The sequence below is a fragment of the Papilio xuthus genome, unplaced genomic scaffold (genome assembly GCF_000836235.2).
Source record: "Papilio xuthus unplaced genomic scaffold, Pxut_1.1 DF827570.1, whole genome shotgun sequence".
Lineage (NCBI taxonomy): Eukaryota > Metazoa > Arthropoda > Insecta > Lepidoptera > Papilionidae > Papilio > Papilio xuthus.
Window position 1 is genome coordinate 3,952,584 of NW_013531079.1, and position 23,654 is coordinate 3,976,237.

Genomic DNA, 23,654 nt, shown 5'->3' on the forward strand with positions numbered 1-23,654 from the left:
CAAAAAGGGTCTTTACAGACAGACGGACGTACGGAAGTCTAAAAATATCTCAATACGGGAATAAACCAAAAATATATTTTACTCTTTTATTGACATCAATTGTTAATTTGACATTTTTAATACTGACCAATTCATCACTTTGCAAGCAACAGACGATTCTGGACTTGATCAGAAAATTATCATCAATACAACGAGAGATCTTGTAGACATAACAGCGTTATTCAATTTTCAGACAAATAATGAAAATTCTTATAATCAAAACTATATTATTTTACTATTCAACTTTATTATTTGGTGTCCATTGTGAGGATGGGTGGGCGCTAGTCGGTAATCCGCTTTTACACGCGTATCCTTGTAATAATGTCACGGACATAACCATATCTTTTGAACCGGGAAGACCTCCGGGAGAAGAGAACCAATATAATGTTTTTATTGGTAAAAGTGTACCGAGATATACCAAAATTAAATTGAAATTCGACACCGAAGCTGTTGTTACACTTGTAAGTATTTATAATTATACACTAGCAACTTCGTCTAGCAGAATTAAAAAAAAAATAGTAGCCTATAAGCTCGCTTTCATCAGCTACCTTCCCGTCAAAGTCTTGTCAAAATCGGCCCAATCGTTCCGGGGATTACTCGGAACAAACGCGGCCTTGTGGACAGACATACAGACATACAATCAAAAATATATCATGTATACTTATGAAATGTATTTTATTTAATTATACTAATATTATATTACATATAGACACGTCATTTTTGTTAATATGTATAGATGAATAAACTTGAATAATTAATACTGCACTCAGTGTGACGTCTCCCTTAGTGTTGATTTTGTATTAGAAATCTTCATTAAGAGACTCCCTTAGTAATTGCTGATTAGACCGTCAGGTTCCATCCACACCATCTCGATGGCTGGCAATCCACAACCGTGCGGTTAGCGAGAAACTTCCTGCCTCGTACAGCAGCGTTGTGGAATGGTCTGTCCTTGGCGGTATTTCTAAACCGCTACGACTTAGCGTCCTTCAAGAAGCGAGCTTATCGCTATCTCAAAGGCCGGCAACGCATCTGCGCTTCCTTTGGTATTGCTGATGTCCATGGGCGTTGTTGAACACCTCGGTGTTCCCGCTGCTCGTTCGCCCCCCTTCTGTTATAAAAAAAGAAAGCGACAGTTTAATTTTGTAAATTAAATTTTTCAAAACAATAAGCTGGTAGTTCACATTGTGTTCAAAGCCTTATTTTTTTTCAGTTCGACTCAGCAAAAGCAAGAATATCTGTTCAAAATGATAACGAATTTACTATCCATTTCTTCGATAACGCAGACTCCGTCGGATTCACAGTGAGAGGTCCAGTCACGGGAACCGTACCGTACTTTGAGAGTTTAAATATCAACACGGTGGAATATTGTAAGTCACCAAATAAGGTAAGATCTTACTAATATTATAAATGCGAATTTTGTATGGATGGATGGATGAAAGTATCTCAAGAACGGATCGCGATAAAATTTGACATACATACTTTTAGACATTATTAGTTAGAATCATTTGCCCCGAATGTTAAGTGTCAGATTGATTAGTGAGGGGACATAAACGTTGACAATTTCATCATCATCATCATCAGCTCACTATACGTCCCCACCGAGGGGCTCGGAGCCTACCCTAGTTAAGGGTGATTAGGCCATGGTCAACCACGCTGGCCAACTGCGGCTTGGTTGACTTCACACATATCTTTGAATTTCTTCTCAGATATGTGCAGGTTGCATCACAATGTTTTCCTTCACCGTAAAAATGTCGGATAAATGTACATATGTAAATCGGAAATCGAAAAACACATTGGTACATGGCGGGATTCGAACCCAGGACCTGCAGATTGCAAGTCGAGTGCTGACAAGTCGTTGACAATTTAACAAGGCTTATTTTAATATAGAACATAGTATGGAAAAATACATAGGCTAAACTAATGAAGTTTTATTTTTATTTTCGCGCGGATTAAGTCGCGTGCGACAACTGGTCTGTATATAATTTCCTTTGTTCTTTAAAGGTGGCCAATGGCCACTTTGCTTTGTGCTCTTTGTCATTTTGTATTCTTAAAAAAGTACAATATTTTAGGGTTACTTGGATAATTTAATTATTGGTACAAAAGTTTCTGCAGAAAGCCATTTGAAAGTGCCCGATGGTTCGTGTGGTCGTAGAAAAGTTGAACACACAGAACTAATTGTGAACGGAGCGGATACAAAGCCAGGAGACTGGCCGTGGCATACAGCGTTATATAGAGTCAAAAGAAATCTTATAAAATACATCTGCGGTGGAACTCTTTTGTCCAAAACCTTCGTGTTAACAGGTACGAGAAACAATTCCATTTTATGCAAGGTTCTTCTACTTTTACGGCCGAATACTGCAACGACTCTTGAAGTAAGTGGATGTGCCGTTTGCAAACTGACAGCTGTCAAAATTTCAGTTGTTTTTTTTTGGAGTTTAAGCGTTGCCTTATCAATTGAGACGCTGTTACATATTTAACTGTTGTTTTTGATACCAAAATATCTGTCTATAACATATCATTATCTCTGTCTTTGACTAAACAGTGATCACGGTATGTTTTAAAAGAGGATTTTGGTCTCGGAAGCCCACAATAAATGTAATTTAAGTAATCGGCCGTTACTCTCTTATTCTCTTTAACTTTAATACTTCTTCTTCGGTCTTCTTTAGTTTTTGTCTTTTAGCAATGTTCATCTCTGAAATAAATATTTTAATACGCAATTCGTTTTTTCTCACTTCTTAATCTAGTAACTCTTCACTGCTAACAGCTTAACGGTTAAGAGTAGAATGGCTTAAGGTCTTAAATTTTAATCCGAAAATTGAAATCGGTGCTTTAACTTAGTTGTATTCTAGTTTAAAACATCTTTAAATATTACGTCTGGGGGGAAAAATGTGATAAATCTATATATAATATATATAAAAAAAGAGTGTCGTGTTAGTTACACTATTTATAACTTAAGAACGGCTTTACCGATATGCCTGAAAATTGGTGAGGAGGTAACTTAGAGCCAGGAGACGGACATAGGATACTATTTATTCATTTTTTTCGGATTTATGCCTTGAAGAGCTGCTTTTTATTTACTTATCTATATATTAAGTTTTTCCAATATCTACGCGGACGAAGTCGCGGGCGACAGCTAGTCATTCATAAACAAAACACAACAGCAATTTGAAAACTTGTTTTCTAAGTGATGTATCAGAAATTTGATAATAACATATCGAACATCTTTTTTTTTTTCAGCTGCCCATTGCACGTCTGTTAGAGGTCAACCGGTCGTACCGGAGACACTAAACGTTGTTTTAGGTAAATATAATATCGCCGGCGGAGACTTGGAAGCTCAGGAAAAAACTGTAAGTATACCTAAACTAAATCTTACTAATATAATTTAGATAGATGGATGTTTGTTTGAAGGTATCTCCAGAACCTTAGCCTGGAAGAACACATAGGCTTCTATTCTAATTATGGTTGTTTTTTAATTCTGCCCGGACGGAGTCGCGGGTGACAGCTGGTCTTCGATATAAATACGTAAAAACATCATATCATCAGCTCACTATACGTCCTCACCGAGGGGCTCGGAGCCTACCCTATGGGGTGACTATGCCATAGTCAACCACGCTGGCCAAGTGGTAGACTTTACACATATCTTTGAATTTCTTCTTAGATATATGCAGGTTGCATCACGATGTTATCCTTCACCGTAAGATCATCGGATAAATATTCATATGTAAATCGAAAAACACATTGGTACATGGCGGGGTTCGAACCCACGACGTGCAGATTGCAAGTCAAGTGCTTAAACCCCTGATCCACCGACGCTCTTACGTACAAACGATTAATGTTTATTTATATTTACAGGTCCAAGAAATAATAGTTCACGATAATTTCGATGCAAAACAATTGCACAACGACATAGCTTTATTGAAGTTAACCTCTGAAGTACGGTTTAATGATTACGTACAACCAGCTTGTCTATGGTTCCCCACAGCGGTTGAAAAGCTGCCTAATAAAGAAAAAATCATAGGCACTGTAAGTACATATTTTTAAACTGTCATATATTTTTGATTGTCAATTTCTTTTCAATCAGTCAAACTCTCTCTTTATTATCATCAGCTTACTATACGTCCCCACCCACCTCGGAGCCTACCCTAAGTTAAGGGTGATTAGGCAATAGTCAACCACGCTGGCCAAGTGCGGGTTGGTTGACTTCACACATATCTTGAAATTTCTTCTCAGATAAGAACGTTGGATAAATGTACATATGTTAATCGGAAATCGAAAAACACATTAGTACGTGGCGGGATTCGAACCCAGGACCTGCAGATTACAAGTCAAGTGCTGGACTCCTGAGCCACCGACGCTCCAAACTCTCTCTTTGTATGTCTAAAGTAACTATCAAAATCTGTAAAAAATACTAGGTGTCGCCCGCGACTCGGTCTGCGCGGAATTATAATAAAAAAAAACTATTGATCGCAGCGTATTGTTATATAGCCTAAAGCCTTTCTCTATAAATGGACTATCCAACAAAAAAAGAAATTTTCTAATCGGACCAGTAGTTCCTGAGATAAGCGCGTTTTAATTTATATTTATCTCCGTATAAAACATATTGTCATCCCTGTCATTATCCTTGACAAGACGGAGATAGAAATATGTTTTAAATTTAGATTATGGTTTAAGAAACCCACTGTAAGATATCTACAATAAGTTTAAGATTTGCGGATACCTTGAAAGGACAGAAAAGAGAACGGATTCAAATATGTATCCTTTTCCTTACCTTACCCTTCCTAGCCAAGATATTTTCCTTTCTCAACGTATCCTTAGTAGAAAAACATAGGAAGGATTCTGATTAACCATTCTTTTTTTTAACCAGTTCTGATTTTGTTAATAGATAATAGTTTTATTTTCCAGGTGGTAGGATGGGGATTCGATCAGGACAATGCACTATCAACTCAACTCCGACAAGCGACGATGCCTCAAATATCTGATTCCGATTGTATTAAGAAGAATCCACTTTTCTATTCAAAATTGTTGAATAATAAAAAGTTCTGCGCCGGTTTTGGTAATGGTAAGTAGTAATTGTGAGAGCCATAAATTTAAAAAAGCATACTTGCTTGTTCAGCTATAAGATGTCCACTGCTGGACATACGCTCCCAAAGATCACCACGATGATAGGTCCTGCAGCCTTGATCAGTGGGCCTACAACGAATATTTGTGACAACCGCCATCGAATCGTCATCGATCGTGCAGCGCCTCTAAGGGAAGTAAAGTGTACCAAAAATCTCATGCTAATTTTGACATTTTTTTTATATCACAAGGTGGCAAACGAGCGAGCGCCACATAAAATCGCTAAGTTGAAGTAGACTTTCCGGATGAGAGGATGCATGCAAATGTTTTCTTTCTGTGCATCCTCTCCTCCGTCTATTAAAGGTAGGCAACGCATATGCAATTGCGTATGTCTATGGGCAACGGTCACTTCGCTATTTCAGTGATTTCAGGTGGCCGCTCGGTCGTTTGCCACCTTATGATATAAAAAAAATCCATCCATGCTATCTTGGGTCTTCTTCTACCTTTGTAGCCATGCAAATTTAATCTCATTAGTTTTTTATTATACATTTTAACAAGTAGTGTTATGTTTCAGGAACATCAGCTTGCAATGGGGACAGCGGAGGTGGTTTCCATGTGTTTGTACCAGATGTGACTGGCAGTGACTTTGCCAACGCGACTGGTGCCTGGTATGTCTACGGCATTGTGTCTTTAAGCGTCTCCAGAAGAGATATGCCAGTATGCGATCCTAACCAATACGTAGTCTTCACGAAGATCGCAGAATACAGAGGTTGGATTCAAAAATATGTGAAATAAATTTCAGCATTAGTTAAATTACTTTGAAGAATTTGATGAGTAAATGAGTAAAAAACATCATGATTTTAATTCATCTTTTGGTACTACGTATCCCATTATAGGTCCTAAGTCCTAGCATACTAGCGGTCGCCCGCAACTCCGTCTGCGCGGAATTAAAAACATAATTAGTAGTCTATGTGTTCTTCCAGACTATGTTCTATATGTATGCCATAATTCATCGAGATCCGTTCAGTCGTTCTGAAGATGTTTTCAAACAAAAATCCATCCTAAATATTCGCATTTATAATATTAGTAAGTATGTAGTTGTAGCTGAGAGAAACAACATTGGTTCTCAAATTAATCGTAGTCTTATGTTGAGTACACGAAGAAAATAAATCAAACGCAAAGACTAACTGTGGGTTTCTGAGACCAAAATCCCGGATTGTTATATCTGTAATAAGATAATGACAGGGATGACGATATGTTTAATATATATTTTGGTCTCAGAAAACAACGGTTAATTACTGTAAGTTGCGCAATTAACAAAAACCAGTTTTACAAGATAATTAAACATAAACCATCTTTTTTCCTGTTTTATTAAGATTTGTTCTTTGATTATTATTTTCCTGACTGAGAATAAACAGTCAATCGCGTTAGTTACATTATTTATAACTCAAGAACGGCTTTAGCGATATGGTTGAAAATTGGTGAGGAGGTAGCTAAGAGCCATTAGACGGACATAGGATACGACTGGATAGGATGGACTATTTTACGAATTTATGCTTTAAAGAGCTGCTTTTTATTTAACTTACTAATATTATAATTGCGAATGTTTAGATGGCTGTGATATGGATGGATGGGTGTTTGAAGATATCTCTAGAACGGCTGAACGGATCTCGATTAAATTTGTCATATAAGTAGAACATAGTCAGGAAAAAGTTTTGTTTTTAATTCCCGCGGATGGAGTCGTGGGTGACAGCTTGTCTTAAATAAACAGAGAGGTGACGAGAAGGAACTTGTCAAAGAGAGGATATTTTCACAACAATGTACATTTTTATTTGAAACTTATTTCAGCCTACAATAAACCGGTGTATTTAATATTTTCTTATATACCAAATAAAGTGTTCTTGTAATTAACAGTCAATATTTTTCCTTCACAATTCCAGTACAAGCCACTTTCATTGGAAAATTGGCAAAATACCAAACGCTATCAGAATGAAGCAATCCCGTACTCCGTCGGTCGGAAAATTGGAAAACTTTTTAACTCTTCTGTCAAAATTGACACGAATTTAGTGAAGTTTAAAAGATTTCATGCCAATTTAATTATTCCACGATGTTATTTCGTCGTATTGTATTTGAATAAATAAAGAAATAAAATTATTTGTAACTGCCGGTATAATATACAAGAAATATTTTGTTATATTTCGTCCAAAAGTGTGTTCCAACGCATTTTTTAATTTGACTTAAGACATGCATAGTATAATTGTATTCAGATATCTTGACGGCTCTTAACAATGCGCTAGTCGCAGCATACAACACAATTTACGTGTTTGGAAGCTTCGCGGGACGAGGGACGAAGACACTGCGTATAACCCTGAGCCGTTAAGATATTTCAATAGAATGATACTTTGAGACATTATTAGTTAGAACGTTATGACGCGAATGACGTGCTTTCGTTAAAATTCAAGTGTCAGAATGATTAGTGAGGGGACATAAACGTTAACATTTTAATAAGGCTAGTGTTGCGATACACCGGCAAAGTGCGTTTTTTACCTAACAATACAAACGTTACTTGCTAGAGTACAGACCATTGCTTCTTGCTAGATATACGAAAGTCAATACGTAGACTTTAGTGGCTGGTTAAATGGTCGATTCTATTCGTATGCAAATCGAAGCTACCGTCTGCGGTGTGATCGAGACATAAAGTGGATTACAGACTTGTGGACATTTCATGCGATCGCGTTTAACATACCTTACTCCAGTTTTGAATTTAAAGAACTTAGTTATTGTAAAATTTATTTTTATTTATCATACTAATATAAATACGAATCATAATGGATGGATGTTTGTTGGAAAGGTATCTTAAAAACGACAGCATGGATCGCTTTGAAATTTCCAAAAGAACACATAGGCAATTTATTAAGTTTTTTTTTCATTCCTCCGCACGGACGGAGTCGCAGTCAACAGCTAGTTTCACTAATATTATAAATGGGAATGTTTGGATGGATGGATGTTTGAAAGGGATCTGAAAAATGGCAGCATAGATCTTGCTGAAATTTGGCATAAATGTAGAACATAGTCTGAAAGAACACATAGGCTACGGGGACGGAGTCGCAGGCGACAGCTTGTTTTAAATAAAACAACTAACTCTAAATACATTTTCAAACAACATGAATATTCAATAGATATTTATAATTAATACTTAAACTTTCTATTTTAGCAAGTTATATTTTAACTTCAAGTTGCGATGCTTCTACAGTGAATTATTTTCATGGCTCTTAATGGGCTTTCATCGTTTGTTTTGTAATTATTGTCTTAAAACTTAAATTAACTTAATTAATTTCAATTAATAAATTCCATCCAAAGTTATGAATGAATTTAAATTTTATAGGAATTTTATAAACGAGTTGCCGATCCATTCATAGGTTATTGTATGAGTTCACGGTTGAAAGTGACGCATGTAAACATATTGTTGGCTTTGTTTTTGTCAAGGAAAATGAGAGGGATAGCAAGAGGTTTTTTCTAATTGATTTTCTTGGTTGCCATTACAAAAGATATAGTAAGAAGACACAGAAGATTAATTTTAGTCCTTTACCCTTCTCAACTTTTTATTTAGAGAAGGATGGGAAGTGGTAGTGGATGATGAAGAAGTGGAGGTATAGGAAGATGAAATTCGTCGATTAAAGGTAAGCAACGCATCTGCAGTTGCCGTTGTCTATGGGCAACGTTCGCTTCTCTATTTCGGAGAATTCGGGTGTCCACTAGCCGCTAGCTCTTTTGCCACTTTATAATAATTAAAAAAAACATGTATGATCTGACGCCTTAAAAAAATACAAGCCGTTCCTTGCGGATTAGAACTTCAATAAGAAAATCTCCTTTTTATTCAAGATACAAATCTTGTTAGAGAGCAAACGTTTTTGCTAATACGTAAACTGCACGAGCGTTTGTTTTCAATTTGCCAGAGCTATTGCTCTCACAGATTACCTACAGTTTTAATAATCGCTCGAAAAATATAAATGTAATCATTTTATGTTTGAAATTAAAAAAAAACTGGCCAAGTACGAGTCGGACTCACGCCCCCACTGTTCCGTACAAACTATGTGAGTAAAAATTTACGGTAATTTTTTCCTTTATTTATGCTAAAGTTACTTGTACTAAATTTCAAGATACGAAAAGTACCACGTAGGTTTGCATTCCCTTGTGAGTGTAGTCGAATTTAAGGAAATTTGCTGCATAAAATTGTTTAGAAGTTTAATTTTTTCAAAGCTCCAAGGGATAGTAGAACTGAGTATTTGATTCTTCCACTTCCCATTCTTTCCTTATAAAGAATAAGGGTGGGAAGGGAAAGAGAACTAAAATTAGGCAACCGGGACGCACACTCATCAGACGAAACGCGGAATTTCTTTCACTCCACGCCTGTCTTCTGTGTTCGTGGTGCACCGGGCAAACCAATTCGTGCTATATTAAAGCGGTCTCTATGCTAAATTTTATTAAAGGTATCTTGTGTTTTTATTTGATTATCCGAGTGACACTGGCGTAGATAGCTAGTTAATGTGGTGAGGTGGTGGGCAGAATGAAAGATTTTCGTCTTCTTATTATTTTATTTATTGCTTTACAATATCTTTTTACTTGCACTCCTTTCGTTTTGCCGTCCTTCCATAATTCCGTTCACTCTGTCCGATCAGTCATTCACGCGTCTCAATCTTAATTGTCTAACATTCGTTCAAAAACCACAGTCCTACATTAATGTTAATCTATATTCTTGTATAAGATAATTTGATCTTATGACCAATAACTTTACAAATCTCTTACAACTTTGTTCATTACAGATAACTCAACAATACAACTGTTGTTTATCTGTATCTGCAATCTAAATTGACTATTCCTAACATTTATAATGTTAACAATTGCTTTTAATTTATGAGTTATATTACTAGCGGTCGACCGCGACTCCGTCCGCGCGGGTAAGTAATAATAATAATAATAATAACGATCTATTATTACGGATAGGACTATTGCTGCCAATAGGCCCGATATAGTAATAATAGACCGGTCTGAGAGTTGTGTAATGTTAGTCGATGTCACTATTCCACATGAGGAGAATCTCGTGAAAGCTGAAAAGGAAAAAGTGTTAAAATACCTAGATTTGGCTCACGAGGTTACCGCCATGTGGCGTATGAAATCGACTACCATTATTCCGATAGTCGTATCGGTAAATGGACTGATAGCGAACAGCTTCGACCAACATCTCAAGAAGCTCTCGCTAAACATTTGGATTAAGGGCCCGATACAAAAGGCAGTTATCCTAGAAACCGCGCGCATCGTGAGAAGGTTCCTGTCTCTGCAGCCCTGACCACTGGTTGTTTGAGTCATGGGATTCCGCAGCCGGTGGTGTTCTCTTTTTAATATAATATGTTTTGTATATATATATATATATTTATATGAAATGTATTATATTAGAAATGTGATAAATAAATGTATATCGTTTATAATAATAATAAAGTTTTATTGTACATTCAACAAATCTGGTTCATTATAACCTTGGCTCCTTTACTAGGTCTCCCTGTATTAAAGGAGCCAATGACTTCCTATAAGTTACATTGCGTATGTACAATTTTTTTAAAGTTGAGCAATAATTTAATAATCTAAAGAGAACAATCAATATTAACTAAAAATTATATAAAAAAAAAGCTAAATTAGTTAAAAATTAATAAATGTTTAAGTGTACCAATGTGCGTGTATGTGTTGGGTGTTTGAACGGGGTGTATGTGTGTGTGAAGTAGCCTATATGTTCTTCTAGACCAGTGGTTCTCAAACTTATTTTGTCTACTGCCCACTTTGAGAATAAATATTTTCTTAGCGTTTAAGAGATCTTTTAATTCATATTAGTTGATGTTCACAAGTTGTTGTTGAGAGTCGAGATCTCATGCAGTCGTTGTCTAAGAGGCCTCCTAGCTAAATAAAATTACAAATCACCCCCCAGGCCTCTACACATCGCCACCATTTTCTTTCAGGGTCCCTTACCGCCCCCCTTGAGACCTGCAGCGCCCACAAGGGGGAGTTATCGCCCACTTTGGGAAAGACTGTTCTAAACATATCTTCTAACAAACATCCATCCATTTAAACATTCGCATTTATAATATTAGTAAAATTAATTATATTTACTATTCGACCATAATTTAGATTTTTTTAATTAAAATTGTGGATCGACACAGTATGTATTCCTCCATACATCTCTATCAGCTACTTCACTCAGTCATTCCATACTTTATTTGGTCTTCCTCTACATTTGTAGCCATCCACATTCAATCTCATTACTTTAAATAGGTGTAAAGTTTATTGTACGTTATTTTTTTTTATAGTCAGTAAATATTAAACAGTACTTCTTCACATTAACTGTGTCTTTTTTGTTCATAAGCTAAATTACCAAAACGATGAAAGAAAATATTTATTTTTTACTCAAAAGAAATAAAATAAAATGATTAAAAACATTACATCATTAGCAAATCTTAAAAAAAAAACAGTAAGATGTAAATAAAATTAATTGCCAACATTTTATACTCCATCAAAATTTGAAAGCTTAAAATAATTAATTATAATTTATTTCCTTCGTAATTGATACTTTAATTACTTATCATAATTAATTAATTAATTAATTAAATAACAAAATATATCACATTTACTTTTTCATACTTTATTTATTTTATTTAACAACTAGCTGTCGACGACTCCGTCCGCTCGCAATTAAAAAAACATAATAGCCTATGTGTGCTTCCAAACTATGCTCTACATCTATGCCAAATATCATCAAGATCCGTTTAGCTGTTCCGGAGATACCTTAAAAGAAACATCCATCTAAACATTCGCATTTATAAACGTATTCATTTATTTATCATATTTTTAATATAGTAAATTTGATATCATCATCAGCTCACTATACGTCCCCACCGAGGGGCTCGGAGCCTACCCTAAGTTAAAGGTTATAAGGCCATAGTCAACCACGCTGGCCAAGTGCGGGTTGGTTGACTTCACACATATCTTTGAATTACTTCTCAGATATGTGCAGGTTGCATCACGATGTTTACCTTCACCGTAAGAACGTCGGATAAATATACATATGTAAATCGGAAATCGAAAAACACATTGGTACATGGCGGGATTCGAACCCAGGACCTGCAGATTGCAAGTCAAGTGCTTGACCACTGAGCCACCGACGCTCCTACATACATTTGATATGAAAATAAAAAAAAATATTAAATTAAAAAAGAACACCACCGGCTGCGGAATCCCATGACTCAAACAACCAGTGGTCAGGGATACAGATAGAGGAACCTTCTCAAGATGCGCGCGGTTTCTAGAGAAGGTTCCTGTCTCTGCAGTAAGATTCACAGTCACAGTGTGACTGCTATGGGTTTCTGATAACTTAATCCAGGTTCAAAATATACTATTATCTCAGAGATGACGACATGTTTTATACAGAGATTTTCGTCTCAGAAACCAACTGTAAGATGAAGTGACCAAAGGACTCTGTAACAATCTTATACAATCGAACGAATCGACGGATAAGCGAGAAACCTCTATAAGCAAGAGTCGTTGTCTGTTCCCGAAGGACAACCTCCATAAGAAAGAAACTCGGGTTAGAGAGAAACTGGAAGCGAGAAAATATCTAATTTTTCTCGCTTGTTCAAGTTCGATTTTTTTTAATTATTTTTTTTTATTAAAATTTAAAAATACAAAACATTAGCAGATTTTTGTCAATTTAATGTTTTTGGTAGCATACCAATTAAGCTCTGCGCTTTTTAGGATATGGTATACAAAAATCAAATGGCGCGATTCGAACTCTCGACCAAGTGATCAGAAATCCATACCCTTTACCATTGAGCTATTGGTATTATAGCTATTGTATTTGTATTGGTTTGGAAATTGTATTATCGGTCTCTGTTTATTTAAATAGGATGAAAAAGGATGACAATATGAATTTTGAGTGATTGCAGTAACTTTTCCTATATTTGTAGAGATGTATGTCTTCATACAAAATTAATTACACGAACTCCAAATGGTCTCTTTACAAAGACTAATGGATACATTTACTTTTAACTTCACACAATTCTGTCAGTGTTAGTTTCACACATGGGTAGGGAAAAGCAATAGATATTGTAGTACTGTTATTATTCTAACCACAGAGCATTGAAATATATACGTGACGTCCTTCAAGAGATAGCTACTCTGTGCAAAGAAAGCTAAAGCTGTCTTTGCTGATTTGACAGATTAAAAAGCATTAACGGTTCGTTAACTGTAACCAATTTGTACGCTTAAATAACTTTACTACTGATAGAGTTTAGGTTATCTATTTTGACACTTAAAAGAGATTGAGGATGTAAAGATTATGCGCAATTACGATTAAAATATTTAAAAGAAAATGCTCGTAATGTCCGCTTCATAAGTATTTTATTTGAATATCTTAAATTATTACTGTTTTCACTTCAAAAGCAGAGGATATGATGACCTGAGACACGTTAAGAACTTGATATGCAGGTCTTGGGTTTGAATCCCGCCTTGTATTAATATTATTTTCGATTTAAATATGTAATCCGACGGATTTAAGGTGAAGGAAAACATAATGATGTCGCACATCACTGCGAAGAAATTAAAAGATATGTGTGAACTTAACTCGGCCTGGGTTAGCGTTGATTATGGCCTAGTCACCAACTTAAGGTAGACTCCGAGGCACACAATGGAGACTTATAATAAGATAATAAGTGGGTGATATATCGATATACTGTGGTTGGAACATACACTGTCATTAGTTCGTGGCCACAATTTCAGTACTACACTGTCTACTGCTGTACCTCTGTTCTGTCGTCGTGTGAAACTAGAAATCCCAAGACAATTTACCTTTAGTTTGAATGTCCATGACAATAAGATCCGTTTTCCTCTACAAATAAATTACACGTCATTATGAAGTAGTTAAATATTAAAATGGTCAACTACAAAGGAAGTTAAGCTTTATGTAGCAAAGATAATGGTTTTTGATTATTTGATGGTGTTTTATTGTTAGACTCGCTAGGATAGAGGAAATAGATCAAAAAGAACATATCTATATATATAAAAGAAAGTCGTGTTAGTTACACTATTCATAACTCAAGAACGGCTTTACCGATATGCCTGAAAATTGGTGAGGAGGTAGCTTAGAGTCAGGAGACGGACATAGGATGCAATTTATTCACTTTTTTTCGCCTTGAAGAGCTACTTTTTATTTAACTTACTAATATTATGAATGCAAATGTTTAGATGGATGTGATGTGGATGGATAGATGGGTGTTTGAAGATATCTCTAGAACGACTGAACGGATCTCGATTAAATTTGGCATACGTTTAGAACATAGTCTGAAAGAAAACATAGGCTACACTAATTAAGTTTTTATATATCCACGCGGATGGAGTCGCGGGCGACAGCTAATTTAAAATAAAATAAATACGTATTTAAAATACGTATTTTAAATAAGTGCCAATAGTTTTATAATTAAAGGTACAGACAACCGATCACGGAGTCCTGGGTTCATTTACCGTCTTAAGAACATCGAACCATATTGTAGCTTAAGCCTAGAGCTTATTTGGAATGTTGGTAATTTAACAAAAAACTACAAAAATATTTTTAAATTAAAAAATAAAATAGAAATAAACCGGCCAGCATTAAAATCTTATACTAAACCGCATCGGATTTTAAACATCTCCGCTAGATGGCGCTCAAATACGGAGATTTGAATTCACATCGAGCAAGATTGTGCAAAACCCTCTCGATATTAAATTGTACCATTTGAAACAAAACGCTTTACAATACGTTTAGAATAATCTATTATTCCTACCACATTCTACTGTCTTTTACATAAAATATTAAATACGATATAATTTATAATTTAAGCGCGAAACCTTTCGAAAAGAGGAGTATAAAGGTTTCTCGCTGTCTAGTTCATTTATTCTTACTAATCAACGACATTTTTTTTGTTATATCATAAGGTGGCACACGAGCGAGCGGCCACCCGAAATCGCTGAAATAGCGAAGTGACCGCTGCCCATAGACATACGCAATCGCATACTCGTTGCTTGTCTTTAATCAACGGAGGAGAGGATGCAAAGAAAGAAAATATCTTCCCTTTCCTTGCATCCTCTCATCCGGAAAGTCCAGTTCCACTTCCCATCCTTTCCTTATAAAGAAAAGGATGGGAAGGGAAAGAGGACTAAATTAGGCGCGGCGCTAAAATTTAAAAAAACGCGGAATCGCTTCCACTTCACTCTACCACTGTTATTGTTAATTACGTCAGTTTATAATCTCACTAGACATAATATAAATTAAACAGTTTATTAACTATTTTACCCCATTATATCATAAGAAAGTAAGAGCAATTAAACACAAAATGTAGTTATTTATGTGAATTTAATTAGTATGTATCTTATGGACTACTAGTTGTGTCCCGCGACTCCGTACGCTGTAAAACCTGCATAGATGTTATTGAAATTTGGCATAGATGTAGAACACAGTCTGGAAGAAAACAGGCTACTAATTAAGTATATTTTTAATTCCGCGTGCCCGGAGTCACTGGCGACAGCTAGTTATATAGACAGTTATTATACAAAGTAGAAGGTGACCTATTTGTCTCTATATACAAGAAATGTGTCTTAGATGTTCCGTTTGTGAATTAAAGGACATCCTGTGTGGAGTTCGATTTCCCGTAGAGACGAAACTACGGATATTGGCTCATGGAGAATATTGTTCACTACTATCATATTTACATGTATATTTGATGAAAAAAGTAACATCTCTATGAGATATATTAAGAGTTGTCATTCGTCAAATGGTTACTTCGATTTCAATCACGCCATGTATTCGATTTACATATGTATATTTCTCCGAGGTTCTTACGGTGAAGGACGACATCGTGATGCTGCACATATCTGCGAAAAAATTCAAAGATATGTTTGAAGTCAACCAACACGGAATCTGAAAGAAAACATAGGCGAATTGAGTTTTTTTTATTTCGCGCGGACGGAGTCGCGGGCAACAGCTAGTATATAATTAAACAAGGGTTAGTGAATCTTTATTCGATCTACCAATTTTGTAATCATTATTGAATTTTCCGACTCAAACACCTTAATTGGACTTTACACAGGATGTTCCAAAGCGTGTAGCGAACTGTAACAATTTTCGAAAATGGGACACCCTAAATAAACAAAACGTCCCTAAGTAAATCTTGAAGGGTGTTTAGAAGTGTATTACATTTTTATTTTATGTAAATATTAAGTTCTTTTTTTATTTTGTGAATTTAACACATAAAATGGTTTTTCAAATTATATTACGATGTTCATCTTACTTAATATAAACGCGCAAGTTTAGATGAATGGATGTTTGTTAGAACATATCTCCAGAACGGCTCAACAGATCTTGATGAAATTTGGCATAGATGTAGTGCATAGTCTGGAAGAACACATAGGGTTAGATTTTTTAATTCCGTACAGATGGAGTCGCGGGCGATCGATAGTACTAGATATGAAATCTTGATAAATAAAAGCAATTATCAGGGGTAGAGCACGCTTTAACATCTTCGCACGATTTGGCCCGGCTAACCCGGTGAAATACCACGACCATACAGAAGACACGCGTCAAGTGGAAGCAATTCCGCGTTTCGTTTGATGATTGTGCGTCCCGGAGGCCTAATTTAATCCTCTTTCCCTTTCCACCCTTTTTCTCAAAGGGAAACGATGGGAAGTGGACTTTCCGGATGAAAGGATGCATGGGAAGGGAAAATATTTTATTTCTATGCATACTCTCCTCCGTCGATTAAAGGTAGGCAACGCATAAGCAATTGTGTATGTCTATAGGCAACGGTCACTTCGCTATTTCAGCGATTTCAGGAGGCCGCTGGCTCGTTTGCCACCTAATGATGTATAAAAGCAATTGCGCAGTTTTATCTCTAAAAAAATGTAACAAATATAATGATCCTGTGTAGTAATGATTTTGTTGGAGAAATTATGACAATATCTTTGTATAAGATTTCCGTAAAATACTGACCTAAAACAACATAACATAATGAAGCAGACTGGATTAGCAATCAGGAGACAGAGGTCCTAAACTAATAGAGCCTTCGCTAATCTCATTTCTAAGTTACACGTTAACAAAACTTTGTTCTTCTCGTAATGCGGAAAAAGTTAACGTAAGCCTTTCTTAGTTTGTTACTAGCGACATCTATCGCATTTTGGTAGACATTTTGTAAGCAGTTACTGATCGCTGATTGGTCGAAGTTCGATCATAATAATTTTCTTTTTGTTTTGAATACTTTAAGCATCGGAAAAAATTCATCATCTAATATAGATGAAAGATTTGATTGCTTGTTTGCACTGAATAGACTCCGAAACTACTGAACTGATTTGAAAAAATATTTTATTATTAGGAAGCTACACTACCTCACGGTGACATCTTATAAAAGATGTTACACTATATATATAAAAGAAAGTCGTGTTAGTTACATTATTTATAACTCAAGAACGGCTTTACCGATATGCCTGAAAATTGGTGAGGAGGTAGCTTAAAGAGTGATTTTTATTCGAATTTATGCCTTGAAGAGTTGCTTTTCATTTAACTTATCTATATATTAAGTTTTTTTATCCACGCGGACGGAGTCGCGGGCGACAGCTATTAGACTATGTTCATTATTACTTTTTTAATTAATTAAAAAAACTATACAAATACTTCTTGTCCATATTAACTTTAACTATTTCAATGAGTTCGTGTAATATCCATTAAAATTCGTACAAAGTTTTCTCTTCGAAGATCATTATTGAATATAGCTTATATTCAATAATGATGTAGGAGAAAACTGAAACAGTGCGACAAATTTATCTGGATCTAATATCGTTGTTATCGCGCTAAGTTCATATAAAACCTACTTTAATGTACAAATTAATATACAAAACGAAGCTCGACAAGGGCTTCCGTATTATATCGTTTTCTTCCATATTGAACTTTGTTAAGATTGTATACATTGCTCCGTTACATTTAAAACTTTCACAAAGTAACACACTTAAAGCGCAATGTATTCCGCATTCCAAGTCAAACCGCCGGCTGCAAGTATGCGTGTTATCTAAAGTCATTTACTTCACATGCTCAAAGTAAATCTAACTTTGGTAACAATGTTTATAAAGAGTTTGTGTGTGTTTCCATTAGACAAACAGTGTACAGTCAGCTGCATGAATGTATACAACATTGCTTAAAAATTCAGTATACGATTTCAGTTTAGAAAATATGTATACACGCATCATGATCTTCTGATTATGACTAAATGTTATTGTAGAATTAGGTATACCAGTTTCTAAAATTATGTAAGTGTATACATATACACTTACACTTGTTTCAATTCACATATGTACATTTATCTAATGTTCATAAGGTGGAGGAAAACATCGTGATATAGCATCACGATGGTTTCACTTCACTGCACAAACCTGCGAAGAATTTCAAAAGATTTGAGTGAAGTTACCCAACTCACACCTCACCAGCGTAGTTGACTTAGGCCTAGTCAATAACTTAGAGCAGGTTCCAAGCCCCTCAGTGGTGACTTATTGTTAGATAATGAAGATATATATTTATGCAGCTGACTGTACAAAAACCCTCTTATTCTCTTTAAACAATAGAAATGTTTATGACTAAATAAATTAACAAACCGACCAAAAGAACCATTTTTAAAGTGTTAAGAAACTATTATAACAGAAAGTAACAAACGACATCAATTTAGAACGGAACGTAGCGAGGATATTTCATTGAGACATTATCTTATCCGCCGAGAGATGGCGCTGGGAGCGCGCTGGAACGGATTGAGGCGTTCATTGAAACGCAATTACCGGACGACAATTCCCCAGAGGGTTTTACAATCTTACGATACTCTGAAACTCTGTTCTGTTAAAAGCAATAGCTATAAGCAATTCACGTCTTCTATTTTAGATTACTTAACTCAGTAATAAATGATGTAAATAAATATATCAGACTATGCCATCCCCAAAACTGAACTGTGAACTGATTTGAAAGATTGGTGAACGATCTTTTAAATTCAGCTGTTAAAACTAGAACAGGTAATAAAAAGATGAGTTAATTCATACTTTTAGATATTATTAATTAGAATCATTTGGCGCGAATGACGAGCTTTTATTACCAAGTGTCAGAATTATTAGTGAGGGGACATAAACATCGACATATTAAGGTTAGTGTTGCGCCAGTACATCGGCATAGTATCGAATTTTCTTCCTAACAATACAAACCCATATAAATATAAAAGTTAACATACCCTTGAAAAATATTACTAAACAAAATAGTCGATAGTCTCTCCTGAAGTAGTTAAATGAATGATTATCTTATCTATAGGTACAATGTTACTTAATTGCAAAATATGAAAAGCGAGATTAATTCATGATTTTCCGCACGCGTTACTTCATATGAATATGAAATTCCTTCCGAACCATTATTTGCATAAAATATAAGTTAAAATTTGAAAACTTAACCAAATGTAAATTTCCACGTATACGTCTAAGTCCATTGGATTACAAGAACAACGTAACCAGTCGTAATAATATTAATTATATTTTTAATTTAAAATGTTCAAAATACTAAGGAATTATAAGTTTAAATTACTGGATTGGGTATTAAGTACGAATTTTTATTTGCAGATTGTTTAGTGCAATTATAACCTTTATATCCTAAGCAGTATATACTTGAGCGTCGGTGGCTCAGTGGTCAAGCACTTGACTTGCAATCTACAGGTCCTGGGTTCAAATCCCGCCATGTACCAATGTGTTCTTCGATTTCCGATTTACATATGTAGATTTATCTGACGTTCTTACGGTGAAGGAAAACACCGTGATGCAACCTGCACATATCTGAGAAGAAATTCAAAGATATGTGTGAAGTCAACCAACCCGCACTTGGTCAGCGTGGTTGACTATGGCCTAATCACCCTTAACTTAGGGTAGGCTCCGAGCCCCTCGGTGGGGACGTATAGTGAGCTGATGATAATGAGTATTTACTTGTACCCGCGACTTTGTTCGAATTTAATAATCTACTAATATATAGCTATGTCACAGAGATAGTGTTATAGGCTTATCAACAGTGATATTTTTTTTAATGGGTTAGTTAGTTTGGGAGCCTATCCAAAACAAACAAACAAATCTTTCATCTTTATATTATTCAAGCAAATGAGCCGATTTGTGTTATTGATGCAGTGAGTTGATACAGTATGTAGAGTTTATAAATTTTATAAAAAGAAACTAGCTATCACCCTCTACTATGTCCGCGCAGAATTAAAAAAAAACTTAATTAGTAGTTTATTTGTACTGCAGAATATGTTCTATATGTATGCCAAATTTCATCAAGATCCGTTCAGCCATTTTGGAGATACATTCAAACAAACATCCATCCATCTAAACATTCGCATTTATAATATTAACATAAGATACGGTGGATAGCAAAGTTCAGATGAAATGCTCCCCTGTCTCACAATTTAAATGCGACAATAATAAATCAAGACGATTACAGCAAATTACGAGTGTCACAGATCCCAGATATAAATATAAAAGCCGTTTGAAGTTGAACAAAGAGAAATATTTCCTTTAACATACGTTTACTTATTCAAATCATGTATATGTTTAAATATATCTTTACAAATGTTTATTAAAGCGATATATAAATATTAATTAAAAGACAAAGTATATTCGCTCCGAAGTTACACCATATCGAACTTTAAAAATGAATGGAACTGATGCGCGACAATCATGTGACTTCATCATAATCAGCTTAGATTTATCCACTGCTGGATGTAGGCCGGATGCCCGGTCCTGTGGCGCCCGCATCCAGTGCACTCCCGCAACCTTGACTACGTCATCGGTCCATCGTACGGGAGGCCTATCTACGCTGCGTCGACCCGTGAGGTGACGTATCATGTAACTTATCCAAAGTTATTGTCAGTTCTATACATTTTTGAATTTCTATTATCTATTATCATACCTAAAAGAACTATTATTAAAAATAATGATAATTAATCAAAGTCTACATCTTACTAATATTATTATGAGAACAAGTCAAAAACAAAAATTTCCATGAGACTTTTCCTTCCTTTCATTGAGTATTATCTCCATGAAAACATCTAGTTTTATTCCAACATTATTTCTAATAATATTCAGTTTTATTCATAGCAATTCAGTTAACATAATGAATACGTTAAAACTTAAATTATTCGAGACAGAATCATGGTAATGCGCTCTGTCAGTCACAAACTGCGCAGTTTGCATGTTTCCTACTTCATCAAATGGGCGCTTCTGGGCAGTATGCCAACTATTTATTGTAATACATTTAAATAAAGTTAAAACTCTTATTAAGATGAACAATACTCATTGAAATTTAACTAACTTTACTGATTTCATATGTTACTAGTGACTCCGTCCTTGTGAAAATAAAAAATAAAAACTCAATTAGTAGCCTATGTGTTCTTCCAGGCTGTGTTCTACATGTATGCCAAATTTCACGATCCAGCGTACTATTACTTCTATAATAAACAAATATAATTAACTTAAAACGTGACTGAATATCGTGACTCGTTAACTACGTTACTAACTCACGAGTTCTTAACAAAAATAACTTTTGTTAACTTCCCCGAATCCTTGTACAGTCAACTACATAAATAAGTCGCACGCAACTCCGTTCGCGCCGAATTAAAAAAAAATTATTAGTAGCCTATGTGTTCTTCCAGGCTATATTCTATATATATGCCAAATTTGAACTAGATCGATGCAGCCGTTCTGGAGATAACTTTAAACAAACATCCATCCATCCATCTAGCCATCTATATATTCGCATTTTTAATAATATTAGTGAGATATACAAATCTTCAGAAACTTATATACTCTTTTCATAAAATTTGTATTCACTCACCCATCTATATGATCCGACCTTGAATACGTCACGGACAAATATTTATTGTAAACGTATACAATGTGATGCAGCTGACTGTACACTCACAATCATCGAACAAAAGTTGTGAAGTCATTAATCATTTTGTTGTAACAATGTACCAATAGATGGCGTTGTATCGACCTTGAAACTAATTTCGACCTTCAAGGAACTATGAGTGCTAACGAATGCATTATCTTAAAGTTTTGATGTAATTTATTCTATGATTATTTTTCTTGACAGTAGTTTGTTTTGGAGAATTAAACGCTAATTTTACAAGCTCGTATTTTTCTTGTTCATTATTATTAAGTTATGTTTATAAATTGCCAGTGTAACATGAACTGACCAAGAAGGTTACATATTTAACTAATTGCCAACTGAACTATTTAGCTTATTTACAAGTGGATATGGAATCTAGGCACTGACCTCTATAAATGTATTGGCTTTAAGGCGTAGTCTTTTGTGCCTTGGAATTTCGCCATTTTGGGATTGATTGTAACGGTTTATAGCGATGATGATTCCAACTAATTTAAATAGAAATATATTGATATTAAATAGATCTATACTGAGAGAATTAACTGTCACCTATTATCAACAGCGGGGCTTGATAAACTGCATACGTTTCGAAGCTATTCTATACCAATCCTCAAAAATGTATAGAACTGACGTGTGACAATCATTTGACTTATCCAAAATGAACTCTATTAAATTTTGAAGTTCGCTATGGAATCGCTTCCAAGCGAATGGACTTTGTCTAACTGTCTTTGTCATTTCCAAGCAATCGCCTATCCATTTAAAGAGATTAGTGATGCTGGGTGATATGCATATAAAAAGGAAATAGGTAAATTCTAATAAAACATTCACTTTAGTAAAAATCAATTTATTTATAAAAACTTAAAGCTAAAAGAACAAGAGTTGTATATAATGTATATAATAGACTATTTACATTAATACATAATATAGATTCAGTGGGCCTATCACGAAAATCTGACAATTGCGTTTGTATCGCCATCGACAATTGTGAAAATTAGTATGAGATATTTGATGTACTCTCATCAACAGCGCACTATACGTCCCCACTGAGGGGCTCGGAGCCTACCCTAAGTTAAGGGTGATTAGGCCATAGTCAACCACGCTGGCAAAGTGCGGGTTGGTTGACTTCACACATATCTTTGAATTTCTTCTCAGATATGTGCAGGTTGCATCACGATGTTTTCCTTCACCGTAAGAATGTCGGATAAATGTACATATGTAAATCAGAAATCGAAAAACACATTGGTGCATGGCGGGATTCGAACCCAGGACCTGCAGATTGCAAGTCAAGTGCTTGACCCCTGAGCCACCGACTCCGATGTACTCTAAGCTGCACGAATTTTAATACAAAGTACATAAGGCCCACTAAAACAAATAATAATCTTAACTTATTTTTTATAATATACGATAGAATTCAATAAAGAAATAATTTTTCCACATCTCTATTGTTGCGTTTGAATCCAATTCATGTATTGAAGCAGATCTGTATAAAATACGCCATTGTTGTAACAAAATCCTTTCTTACTGGGATCACCTGTTCTTA

At 35.1% G+C, this 23,654-nt stretch overlaps 1 protein-coding gene across 1 annotated transcript; it reads left to right on the top strand.

The window, feature by feature from the left end:
- The first annotated feature begins 176 nt into the window (after positions 1-176).
- On the top strand, positions 177-5,943 carry LOC106118722 (chymotrypsin-like elastase family member 2A). The gene is made up of 7 exons (XM_013313469.1): positions 177-500; positions 1,250-1,423; positions 2,109-2,340; positions 3,277-3,386; positions 3,892-4,062; positions 4,942-5,098; positions 5,672-5,943. The coding sequence occupies exons 1-7, from the start codon at positions 240-242 to the stop codon at positions 5,890-5,892; spliced, it is 1,326 nt and encodes a 441-aa protein (XP_013168923.1). The 5' UTR covers positions 177-239; the 3' UTR covers positions 5,893-5,943.
- Positions 5,944-23,654: the final 17,711 nt, after the last annotated feature.

What these genes read in the sequence shown, in the direction of transcription:
- LOC106118722 (XM_013313469.1), top strand. Translation starts at nt 240, where the DNA reads ATGAAAATTCTTATAATCAAAACTATATTATTTTACTATTCAACTTTA. An exon ending in ATTGTAAGTCACCAAATAAG is followed by an intron (nt 1,424 to 2,108) that starts GTAAGATCTTAC and finishes ACAATATTTTAG; the next exon opens with GGTTACTTGGATAATTTAAT. An exon ending in CTGCGCCGGTTTTGGTAATG is followed by an intron (nt 5,099 to 5,671) that starts GTAAGTAGTAAT and finishes GTTATGTTTCAG; the next exon opens with GAACATCAGCTTGCAATGGG.